The sequence below is a fragment of the Microtus oregoni genome, unplaced genomic scaffold (assembly GCF_018167655.1).
Source record: "Microtus oregoni isolate MIOR12 unplaced genomic scaffold, Mior012 000047F_ref0000412, whole genome shotgun sequence".
NCBI lineage: Eukaryota > Metazoa > Chordata > Mammalia > Rodentia > Cricetidae > Microtus > Microtus oregoni.
In genome coordinates this window covers 6,417,398-6,429,940 of record NW_024543221.1, presented here as the reverse complement: position 1 = coordinate 6,429,940, position 12,543 = coordinate 6,417,398, and the positions used below count along the sequence as shown (strand labels likewise).

The 12,543-nt window shown below is 43.6% G+C and overlaps 1 protein-coding gene across 2 annotated transcripts in view; it reads right to left on the bottom strand.

Annotated features, from left to right (window-relative positions):
* Window positions 1–12,543, bottom strand: part of Tp53bp2 (tumor protein p53 binding protein 2) — a 51,517-nt gene that overhangs the window by 10,877 nt on the left and 28,097 nt on the right. The window contains exons 6-14 of one of the 2 annotated variants that reach the window (XM_041635452.1): window positions 11,488–11,662; window positions 10,663–10,844; window positions 10,141–10,305; window positions 9,581–9,809; window positions 7,859–7,966; window positions 7,393–7,541; window positions 5,658–6,120; window positions 3,145–3,923; window positions 166–303 (exon numbers count right to left, since the gene is read on the bottom strand). In XM_041635452.1, the coding sequence (XP_041491386.1) occupies window positions 166–303; window positions 3,145–3,923; window positions 5,658–6,120; window positions 7,393–7,541; window positions 7,859–7,966; window positions 9,581–9,809; window positions 10,141–10,305; window positions 10,663–10,844; window positions 11,488–11,662 (2,388 nt within the window). The remainder of the gene's footprint in view (window positions 1–165; window positions 304–3,144; window positions 3,924–5,657; window positions 6,121–7,392; window positions 7,542–7,858; window positions 7,967–9,580; window positions 9,810–10,140; window positions 10,306–10,662; window positions 10,845–11,487; window positions 11,663–12,543) is intronic. The other variant, XM_041635453.1, reaches the window with a different exon arrangement.

Below are 12,543 nucleotides of genomic sequence, written 5' to 3'. Positions count from 1 at the left end.
TCAAAACCTTAGTTACACTCTCCAAATAACACAGCCTGTTTCAGAGCATGCTCTGTACTTCTCTCTACAACTCCGTAGTCCTAAAAAAGAAAGTTTAAAAATAGGATTTCCCTATAGTAGCTTCTATTTTGAGCTTTAAAATAAGATATAAAGTTATGAATTTACCTCATAGATAATTCTCTGTACAAGGTCAAATTCTCCCTCCAAAGACGAATCTAGGAGCAAAGCAAGAGGGTTGAATTTCACCCTCATTCCATGAGCAATCCTCTCAGAGCCAGTTTTACGCAAGTTTGTCCTTTTGCCCTGTAAAGGAAATGTGTGGGAAGTTAGGAGAGCAACAAGAGTAGGGGCAGCACTCGGCTGAACTAGTGAAAAGGACTCCTGTGTCACGTGGCCCAGGCTGACTTTTATTTGCAATCTTCCTGCCTCAGTGTCCCGAGCCCTGGGATCACAGGAGTGTGCTGTTGATGCCTCTCCGTGGAACTCAGAGTAAACTAAACTTGGTGGCACACTGAGGACCACAACTAGACAGGGATTAGTGTCTCTACTTGGGAGGCAGAGGCAGGCGGATCTCTGTGAGTTCGAGACCAGCCTGGTCTACAAGAGCTAGTTCCAGGACAGGCTCCAAAACCACAGAGAAACCCTGTCTCGAAAAACCATAAATAAATAAATAAATAAATAAATAACTTATCTAGTGGTGTAACGTAGAGTCTCACTCTTAAACTGGGCAATACTCAGAATCCTAACAACTCACATACACAAGTGATTATTTACTCAATCCTCATTAAAAACCAAATCACCCTTATCGCACAGAAAAAAATGCACACGAAATCAGCAGGATCAGAATTTGAACCTAGGTAAGTAAGCCCTTCCTCTTAAATATGTCATAACATAGCCCTTCCTAAGACACAAGCAAACTTAGGCTGCATAATGAAGACTGTTAGTTATAAGTAGATACACTAACTAGATACACTGAGGAGAGCTGTACCTCGTAAATGAGTAGTCATGTTAGTAAGTCAGGCTTTAGAGAGGCATTTTAAAAATGAGATCTAATGTTCTGTGAAACAGGATTTTTACACACACACACACCAGACTTCTTAAATTACATTTATTTGGGGCTGGAGAGATGGCTCAGCTGTTCTTCCAGAGGACCCAGGTTCAAGTCCCCGCACCCACATGGCAGCTGACAGCTGTCTGTAACTCCAGTTCCAGGGGATCTGACACTCTCACACAAACATACATGCAGGCAAACACCAATGCACACAAAATACAAATAACTAATTTAAGTTGCGTTCATTTCTGCATGTACGTGTGTGCATGTACATACTCATGTGTAACGGCGCAAGCGTGGAAGCCAGAGTCAGTTCTCTCTGTCCACAATGTGTGTCCCAGATTGTTGAACTTAGTGACAAGTGCCTTTCTTTGCCCACTGAGCCAACCTACTGGTCCCCTTTTTCATTTTTATCTCAGATATGAAGAGGCAGAGCTTTGCAAAAACATTCCGTGATAAGTATTATATCTCACAGATGGGAAAGGCTAAAGTGTTAGACAAGATTAAGTAGTCTAATTCTGTGCTATCAATCCCCTTTCTTTTTGGATGCTAAAGTGACCAGCTACCTATTTCACAAAGCAAGCACCTAGCCACCTACTCTCAAAGAAACATATTCAATCAGGGTATCTGTGAAAGGGCAGTCATTTTCTAGGAAGAAAATATCAATCTTCCAAAGGAAGTACAGTGATATAAAAAATATGGGCTCAGATATACAAATCAGATTTAAACAATCATCCAGACATGCCATTTGGACTGTACTGTGTTTTTTCTTTTTTCTTTTCTTTTTTTTTTTTTTTTTTTTGAATTTCTGAGACAGGGTTTCTCCGTAGCTTTTGGTTCCTGTCCTGGAACTAGCTCTTGTAGACCAGGCTGGCCTCGAACTCAAAGAGATCCGCCTGCCTCTGCCTCCCAAGTGCTGGGATTAAAGGCGTGCGCCACCACCGCCCGGCTCTGTACTGTGTTTTCAATTCACAACTCAGCACTCTATTTTGTTTGCACTTAGGAATCAAAAATGATTTCCAACCAAACAACAGAAAAGCAGACTGCACACACTGTGGTATTCTCTCCAGCCTATTTCAAAGGGACATGATAAATTTCCAAAATAATCTTAATATTGGAAGAAGTGCAGAAGGCATTCTCAGGCCAGAAACACAACTCTGGAAGAACTTGATGCTAGACAAAGAGGAGCCAAGAGACTGTGGTACTTGCTAAGGCTTTCCAAACAACACTGACAGGAAGACGAGGCCAGAGAGCCTGCTCCACCACTCTCTCCTGCTCCCACTCTCCCCAATCCTTCTAACTTTATCACTGTTTCAGACTCAACCCAACAAGGGGCTGGAGATCTGGTCAGTGGTTACGAGCATTGGCTGCTCTTGCGGAAAACGCTGGTTGGATTCTCAGCACCCACAGGCATCTGTAACTCCAGTTCCAGGGGATCTGGCACTCTCTTCTGGATTCCGTGGACATTAGGCATGCATTCAATGCACATTTATACAGGGAAGCAAAACACTCCTGTACAGAAAGTAAAATCTTCGTTTCACTGCTAGAAAAATCAAAGCCTAGAAAGCAGTGGCACAGCCAATGAGAAGCTGTGCTAGCTGCAGAGTGCAGAGGATGAAACCAGGTGTTTCCAATCCACTGCTGCTTCCCTGGCGTGCCTTCAGCTAGAGAAAGAACAACGGTGGCCTTTACAGGCATAAGAACAAACATCTGTTTCCTTTATAAAGTGCACGCGCGCGCACACACACACAGCAAAACATAGCAGTGTTTCTCATAATTAATGTTACAGGAGATATAACTCCCACTGAGGATGATTTGGTGGCAAAGGTCTATATCTATATCCCGGCTATTCCAGAGGCAAAGGACTGTCTTGGCAACTGAGACTCTCTCAAAATAAAAAGAGAATTGAATATATAGTTATATATGGTTCAGGATGAATGAGTCCCAGTACTGTCAAAAACCAAAACTACAAAGATCTACTTCATGCCACGGAATCATAAGATAAAAAAGCAAACTAGAGAAGAATACAGCCACCATTATGAGCATCGAGAGGAAAGGTCTCCTAAATGAACATGGGACACTAAATTACCTACCGGAGGCAAAGACACCTGCCCAGTGATTTCAGGTGGGCGCATGCGTGCAGCATCTTCTTCAGACCCCTCTGGCTCCCCACTCGGATATGGAGGGGGAGGGTACGGTGGGTATTCTTCTAGGTACACTTCAAGTAAATGGGGGGCCTCTGGGTTTGTGCCTTCTGTGTCATTCTGGAGACCTGGACTGCTGTCTGTGACTCCTTCAGGCACATAGTCAAGGACTGGAGGAGGAGCTGGCACGCCACTGCTCTCTGTACTGGCACTCTCCACATCCTCTGGAGACAACGGTTCAGGAGCTAAAGCACCCACTTCCTTCTCTGGCTCCACATGTAAATATGGATTTGGGATGTCTACTGGGCTGTCCATGTTGACAGTCACAGAGCTCGGCGACTTTGTTGGGTATGCTGGGACTGAGATGGTCTCCATGGCAGCTATGGTGGTCCTCTGATATAAGAGTTTCTGGATATTTGGCCCGTTAGGGCCCTCTGGCTCTGTTATGGAGCTGCGCTTCTTTAATGGCCTTGGTGCATTAGACAGCTTCTTCCGTAGGGCTTCTAAGTCAGCATCGCTCTGGTTTCGGTAAGGATTAGACAAGAAAGGCAGTAATTTCGTTGGGCTGAGTGGTCGAGGAATCCTTTCATTTTCATGGCTCTCGTGAACTGAAGAAGCAGGCTCTGCCTCGGGTTCTGGACTGCCAGGCTTGCCCTGGTTACAAGAATAAATGTTCTCCGGGTGCTGCTGTGGATTCTGAGTAGCAGCTATCACAGGCTTGCCATATACTAATTGGGGAAGACAGGAAGGAAAAGGCCCACTTAGTGCTAGCTAAACAAAACTGGTGAGACACAGCTAATGGTAAGTGAAGTCTCTTCGTTTCAGAGTTACCACATTATTCCCCTCACATATACTTAATTTCTTAAAATAACAAAGACAAAGCAAGGATTTTATCTTTGCATAATAAGCTATACTATAAAACCAACATGTTCACTGATTATAATACACACCATGAAATAGTAAGAAGGAAGAGTGTGGCCAATTATGAGAAACCATGGGCTGTGGCGTGGCATCAGTAAAAACTGGCAATGTCTATGTATCCAGACTAAGTCAGCGCATAATCTACCCATCTTACACACTACTCAAATGTAGATCAATGTGAGAAATCATACTCAGCTCACAAAACTGAGAACTACTTGCCTTTCCCATAAACATTCTCCTGAAGCACTTCAATTATGTCAAAATTACCTGATTTCCACATTATTATATTAGCAATATTTACCAAGGATTAATAAAAAGACTAAGAGGCAGCATATACGCTGATACATTAATATCTGTTATGAAAGCCTTGAACCACAATTGTATGCTTACTTCACAACTAACAAGACATTTTCAATCAATTAAATCATGGCAGTTGTATTCTGGCCTTATAACATAACCAACAAGTCAGAAAAAAACACAAACAGTCAGACTGCACATGTTTAACACAAACTAATTTTATTATGCTTTCATATTTACTTAGTGGTGGTATCCTCACTAGAACAACTTAAAACACAAGAGAATGTTGCTTTTAAAAATCAAGAGACAATGTAACTGTCCCACCCTCTGCATACCAAGAATAGTGGATCAACAGTAGAGGTGCGGCCTTCCGCACCATCTAACACCTGTGACTCAGTCATCCCCACATCAGCAAGTTCCTTCAGGACCAAGAGCCAATTCATCTGGGAAGTCAGTTCTCAACTGTCAACTTGCCACAACCTAGAATCACCTTTGAAGAGAGCCGCAGTTGAGGAACTCTAGATCAGGTTGGCTTGTGGGCATGTCTGTGGGGATTCTGATAGTGAACTGACGTGGGAAGGCCCAGCCTGCTGTGCATAGCTATTCCCTAGGTAGAGGTCTGAACTACAGAAGACAGAAGAAAGTGAGAACAAGCAGGCAGTGTGGGTTTAGTCATTTCTCACCACTCTTAACTGTGAATACAATGTGACCAGCTGCTTGCGTTTCTGACGTGACTTCTCCAAAACGATAAACTATACCCTGGAATTATAAGCCAAATAAAAGTTTTCCTCCTCTGCTGCCTTTTGTGGGGTTTCTATCATAGTCGTAGATATAAAACTAGGACATTATGCAGTGTCTGCAGGAGCTACTACAGCAGCTGACATGTGACAGGCACGCCACTAAACTCCCAAGTAACCAGAGCCACAGCCAAAATTCTTAGAACAACAGCTTCAGCCTAAGAGAGTGGTATTTTATTGTTTGCTGGCAGCTCGGCATAGGACTTAAGCCCAAAATCTACACAAGTAAGAATCTCACCAGTCAAGGGTTAGGTGAGATGGCTGTGTATAGAAGTTCTAACCACGCAAGCCTGACCACCTAAGTTCTATCTCTGGAACTCCTTATGGAAGGAGAGAACTGACTTCCAAAAACTGACCTCTGACCTCTACATGCCTACTGGCACATGTGTTTGTGGAGCACACGCTCTCATCCTCAGCCATAAAAAATACAAACAAATAGAACCTTACCACTTGAAAAGTGGGGGCCTCTGGGGTGTGTCTTGGTCAGAGCGCTCTGCACAGCCTGCTGGAAGTTTTTTCCTGGCGCCTGATGCTGGGTGTACATGGAATAGATTGAGCTTGCTGCCACCGTCTGGGGTTTTCGGAAGGCTGGAGGGAAGGTGTCCTTGGAAGGCTGGGGTGTAAAGGGCCGGACCGCAGCAGCAGGTGGACTTTCTTGTTTAGATCCTGGAGAGAGGACTTGGTCTTGGCCACCTGAAGGTGCACCTGGAGAGAGCAGCACCCTTGGCTGCGGCCCTGCTGGCTTGAGCTTGGCTCCCATGGACTGAGCGGCCATGGGCAACTGCTGAGGATTTCCATCTGGCTTCATGTCAGAAGCTGACTGACTCGTTTGTCCAAAATAAGGCAAGTTAATCTGTTTTGGCTTTGTAGGAACGGGAGGTGGAACTTTAGCCACATTTTTATTTGCAGCCTGTAACACATATGCAAACACACAGAGCAAGGTGGTTAAAATACTGTACAAAATTACAGACACCCGGTCACCTCACTTCACAGAAGCTCACACACCAGCTCGCAGGACTCTAGCCAGCTCAAGGGCTAAAGCAGTCGCCACACCACGGGTGGACTGGAGTTCGGACTCCAAGAACCTGTGTAAATGCTGAGTGGGAGCTCCCCCATAATTTCAGCCTGCAAGCTGTCTAGAGCCAGCTCTGGGTATGACTGAGAGCCCCTACTTCAAAGAATGAGGAAGAAAATCCCAGCATCAACCTTGGACCTCTGAGACACCATAGGAACATATGCACTCACACATGTGAACATGCATACACACATATATATACTCCTGCACACTAGATACATACTCATGAAAAGTAGACAAAATATTGCTTCTACATTTTAAAATTATTAAAGCTTTAAATCAAATTAATAAGGGACTTACAGTGAGGTACTTGGATTCCTCCCCATGACTTCCTACCTAGTCTTGCTTCCTAGCTGGGCAGAACGCTTTACTGCCACTTTTCATATCCATGGATGACATCAGTACATAAAGAACATTCTGTTCATCAGAGGGGCATACAATCTAACTGTAACCCCATCCTTTGGCAGGCTAAGGCAGGAGGATCACAAGTTTGAGGTCAGAGTAAAACCAAGTCTCAAAAAAACCATTCCAAAACAAGCAATTCCAGACTTGTATGCAATGCAGAACACTTGAAAAACCACCTAACTTGCAGCATTCACCCATAGGTTCACACACCCTAATTTAAGACCCTAACAGTCACTGAGAATTGGCTACCGTGTCTTGACATAGCTTGGCTCTAGATTTCCTCATGGGTTTTGCTGTTTTCATTCTTTGAGACAGGATTTTACTCTTCAAATCTGAGGCAACCCTCTGCTCAGCATCTCCAGTGTTGGGACTAAGTCATGAGCCACCATGTTCACAAATCAGATTTCAAAGGATTAAAATACCTGGGCAATATGAATATTTTCTTCTTCATTGGACTTACACACTTCAGAGAATCACAAAAACCTGTGACCCAGGAGCAAATATGCAACCATCCCCAAGGAGGGAGTGCACCATCATCTCTAAACAACAGAAACAAAAACAATGGACTTCTATTTTATTTCCTGATGTTCCAGATACTGTATTTCTTCTGCTCTACCTCACAGACAATATTTTAAAATCTTTTCTCTAAAGATGCACAAGAGAAACCCATTAGATGGTAATGACTGAGATAGTGCTAAATACCTGAGCATCCCGCAAGATGTCCTCACTGCTCTGGTTCTTCCTCAGCGTACCAAAGGAGGGTGGGGCAGCACACTGGTCCACTGAGTCCAACATGGAAAAGGGACGCACTTTCTTCTCTTTCTCCCTCAGCGAAATCTCCCCATCATCAACTGAAGGCAAAGAAAAACCCCACTTTGATATTAAAATGCTTGGAATAAAACTACTTTTCATCCATTTCTTTCTCCTAGATCTCTCTGAACACCGTTCCCACTGAGTGCTTTCATATTTATTGTAAGCTGGTTAAAAAACAAAACAATTACAAAAACAAAATATTACAATGCTAATATATTAGTTCTTCAGTTAAGTAATCACATAAATTAACTGCCCCAGCCTTAAAACAAGAACCAAAAACAAGTTACCTAAAAAAAGTATAAAATACCCTTTAGAGCAAAGCACAGTGCTCAGGAGTGGCACAAAGAAAGCTCACCTTGGTCCAGGGCATTCCCCGTGCACTGGGGCACAGAAGAGCCTTGGTTGGGTAAGAGGTCTGCATGGGAAGGGTTCCAATCAGGGCCAACTGGGTGAGTTTTAGAGCCTGGAACGCAGAAAGCCGCACAAGTCACTCACATTCTAAAGACCTCTCCCTGGTCCAGGTGACTTTGAGGCTGCGACTTTTAACCTCTAAAACAAGCTTCACAGCGTGGGCGCACAGCCGTCGAGCAAACTTATTCACAATACCCCTGTGTTAGATTTTGTTTCTCCTTTCAGATTTTTCACCTTATATAAGCAGTTAAAAAAATCAGCCAAAGCATTGGCTGGTGGTGGCTCACGCCACCCAGCTCTTGGGAGGCAGAGGCAGGTGGGTCTCTGAGTTCAAGGCCAGCCTGGTCTGCAAAGCCAGAGCCAGGACACAGCCACAGCTGTTCCACAGAGAGGACCTGACTCAAGAAATTTTTAAAAAAGGAAAAAATAATTGGCCAAAGCAAAGCAAAGTTTGCCTGAACCAGAGAACCAGAAAAGGCCTAGTTCAGTATCCCTGACGGTGTAAGGAAGCATTACCATCACCTAGAAGGCAGTTTCCTACAGAGCAGATGGATCTCACAAACAAGGCCTCAGTGATGGACTGGTAAACGCATGCCATGAACTCCAGCCCGGCTGTCACTATTTAGGAGATTCATGATTTTTCTATACTGGTATCTAAATTTCAAATGCCAGCCAGGAATGGTGGCAAATGCTTTTAATTCAGAACTCGGGAGGCAGATGCAGGTGGATCTCTGTGAGTTCAAGGCTAGTCTGGTCTATAAATAGAGAGCCCACCTCAAAAGCAGTAACTATAATATTTACTCTAAACTATGAAGTATTAATGCTCCATAGTAATAATTATGGCAAAACAACAAATAATTTAAAATTTGTGATTTTTTCATGTAACAATAGTGAAGAGAAGAAGACAAAAATGGTTATTTGAATGATAAGAATGTTTAGACCCTGCACCTCCTAAACTCTATCATTCCATTATGAAATTCTGGCTTGCAGCTCTCCAAGTACCTGTCAACGACACAGAATCCAAAAGCAAGGGGGCCTCTGCTCCGCCCACTTTTCAGCTCCAGGTGTTCACCCTTAACCTAAAATCTGTCAGCAGGCAATGCTCACGCTTAAGAGCTCATGAAGCCTCACCACTGTCCCCGAGAGAGGATTCACAACTCGCTTCTGCAAAACTGCCATTACTGATATGACAGTCTCTTCACACAGTATGAAAGATCTCGTTAAAATATCAGATCAACCGAGTTCGAGACCAGCCTGGTCTACAGAGCTAGTTCCAGGACAGGCTCCAAAGCCACAGAGAAACCCTGTCTCGAAAAACCAAAAAAAAAAAAATCAGATCAAAATTCCCTTCAGAACAAGGGGTATTTTCTTTTCTGAGATAATGCCCCATTGTATAGGCCCAGTTTGTCTTCAAAACACAATCCTCCTGCTTCAACCTCTGCAGAAGTGTTGGACTTAAGGGTGAATACCCACATCCATTCAGCAAGGACATTTCTGAAATAACTCTGATTTTATCCTTAGTGGAACAAGATTGGTTAAAAATCACTAGGCAAGAATTAAAGGAATTTGAGATTTTAGAAGTGGGTAATATGAAAACACCATGATTGGAGAACACACGGGTCAGGGAGAGCTCACTGTGAAAGGACTTGAGATAGCCCACTTTTACCTTTACTTTGCAAAGCAGCCCCGGACCTCATATTGGGCAGCGTCTGCATCTTCATTGGACCCTCTGCTGACTGCATGACCAGAGAACCATCGGGCAGGGCTGGCTTCACCAGCAGCTCGGGTCTGGAGGGCATCCGTGGCATAGTAGATGACTGGATGTACGGACCTACAGCAGCCACACGGCTTGGGGCTGACACTGCTTGCTGGGGAAGATTTCCATCAGGTGAAACCTTAGTTAAAAAGCACAGATCTTTTAATATTACATGTTTTACTAGATGACCAATTCAGAAAAGAACAAAAATTTCAGAATGAGCAGTTTCAGAATTTAGCCAGAGTCTATAAAAAATGTCCCAAAGGAAATACTCCACAATAAACTCACATACAACCTTGCTTCAAGTCTCAGAGAAAGAAGCTAAGCACACAGGTAAGAACAAAAGGTAAAGAGGAACAGATCACCTTTCGCAGACTCAACACTGCACTGTCCTCTAGAGGACAGCTGTCAGGATTCTGAGAAGCTGCTCGCCCTCTCCAGGCCCGCGTCCAGACAGCCCACTCACTCACCGGGAGATTCTCTTTTTGCTGCAGCGCTGCCTTCTTCTTCCACAGCCGGTCCCTGAGCTCATTGACTCGCTTATCCATGACTGCCACTTCTGAATTGCGCTTGTTCAAACACTCCCTCTGTTGTTGCAGCTTGGCATTCTGCTCTTGGTTCAGCTTGTTTCTTAACTGAACAAAACAGGAAGGAAACACAAGGATAACCATGGAAAAGAAAGAAAAGCACCTCCAAGAGGCAATCACATGGCTAGCGATTACATAATTTCTAAAAACGTAAGGTGCTTGCTTCCACCTCTCTGCACACCTCACCTCCTGGTTTAAACTTAAGCAACATTTGTGCCTGACCACTGGCTGCGGTTATACCTCAAATTTCCTGTTTGAGCATCTTAAAGTTTATTCTGGATTCCTAGGGTTAGGCCTCCCACTTCCACCCACTAGCTAAAGTCCAAAAGTTACGGTCATCTCTACCGCCAGCTTGTGTTTCTGGGGTGGAGCTCATACTGCACTGAGACAGTGGCTGCGGCGTACCTGCAGCTCCTTGTAGAGACGGTCGAGTTCAGCCACGGCCGACTGGTTGTCATGGTGGCCATCGATCCTGCCATTCTTCAGCATCTCTAGCTGCCTCGTAAGTTCCTCCACTTTCGACACAGCCAGAACTAGCTCCCTCTGTTTCTGCTGGAACAAGCTATTCATCTGTTCAATTTCCTCCACTAGAATAGAGAGAACGACCACAGTTGAAAATAAAAAGAAGAACAAACTTGCCAGGCAACCAAGCTTTATAATGAACTTTCTAATAAGCAGAGAACTCTTTGAGAACGTCCAAGGACCAACCTACTTTTAGAAGCAACAGAAATCACTAAACAGCATTACAGTCTAAAAACAGACATTTGAGACTCTGAAGAATTTATATAATGAATAAACATTATTATAATGTTAAGTAAACATTAAACTCTAAATTTTGGAAATCAAATTTCTTCAGAACTTTTTCTCTCAATGTTACAATGGTACAATGGAGCAATTGAATCACTAAAACTTTAATTATTAATAATATGGCAATTTAACAACTAGAGGTACCATATAAACAAAAATCCTTATCTTCATCAAACTCTTGATCAAGAATTTACGAAAAAATATAATTTAAAATGTAATTTTAAAACTACCTAAAACATTCAGTGTTAACTTCAATTAAGAGGAATTTGCAACATCAAAATTACAGGGAAACACTTTTTTAAAAAATTCTTTTAAATACAAACACTTATTCTCACTACAAAGTCCACATAAACGTCTTGTGCTGCTCGCGCTATGCCAGACAGCTTCAAATTTGGCCTCCACTGTCCACTGTGAGCCGCGTACCCAGCTTCCCGTTGCTCAGCCTCTTCTGCTCCACGTGACCCTTCAGCGCTCTCACTTTCTTAAGCTTGGCTTCCTGACTGTCAGCTATTTCTCTGAGCCTCTTAAGTTTCTCCTGCTCAGCAGCTTGTTGCTGTTGACGCTGATCTTGTTGTTTTAAAAACTTTAAGCGTTGCTCCTAAAGACAGAAAAGCAGCATTCATAGGCCTATCGTTTTAAACAGGCACACTACCAACCTCAATACAGCCTCCCCAGCCCGCGCACGCCGAGTCTAGTGTTCTGTGCCAGGTCTGATCTCCCACATATCCTGCATGCTGTCACAATCACCTGCACGTGGGCAGTATTTGAAACACACACTCCTTCCTTGGCCCACCCTAGAAGCTCTTGGAGGAAAGACCTAGAAATTAGTAATTTTAATCCAACTAGTTCCTTTACAATAAGCAAGCGATAATCCTGGAAGTAGTTTCATAGAGAACTGCTCATAAAACAGATTATATGTGTAGTATATATATGAGTATATACATGTGCATGTGTGTATGTGTGCAGGCATAAAAGGTCAGAGGTCAACATTAGATGTCTTCCTTGATGATCTTTTCCCCCTCATTTTTATTAGTTCTTTGAAGAGTTTTGTGTGATGAACTTTGGTCATATAAGCCCTTCTTCTCAGAGCTATGCCTCCTTCCCTACCCACCCAACTTTGTGTCCCTATTTTTTAAAAAAAAAAACATTTATTTTTAATAATGCATATATATAATGGGTGGGTATGTGCACACGAATGCAGGTACTTGCAGAGGCTGAGGGATTCAGAACCCCTGGGCTGGAGTTATAGGCAGTTAGGAGCCACCAGCATGAGGACTACACACAGACTCAGGCTCTCTGGAGAGCAGCTCATGTTTAACAGCTGAGCCGTCTCCCTCTTTAGACAAGCAGGTACAGCTGTGCTGCTCATGTACTCTTAAGACAATGTGTGCCTTCCACTGGAGGCGCCAACCTACCAAGAGTCATACCTTAAAGAAAACTGACTCCCCCTCCCAGAAGCTATCAATTGACAATCCCCTC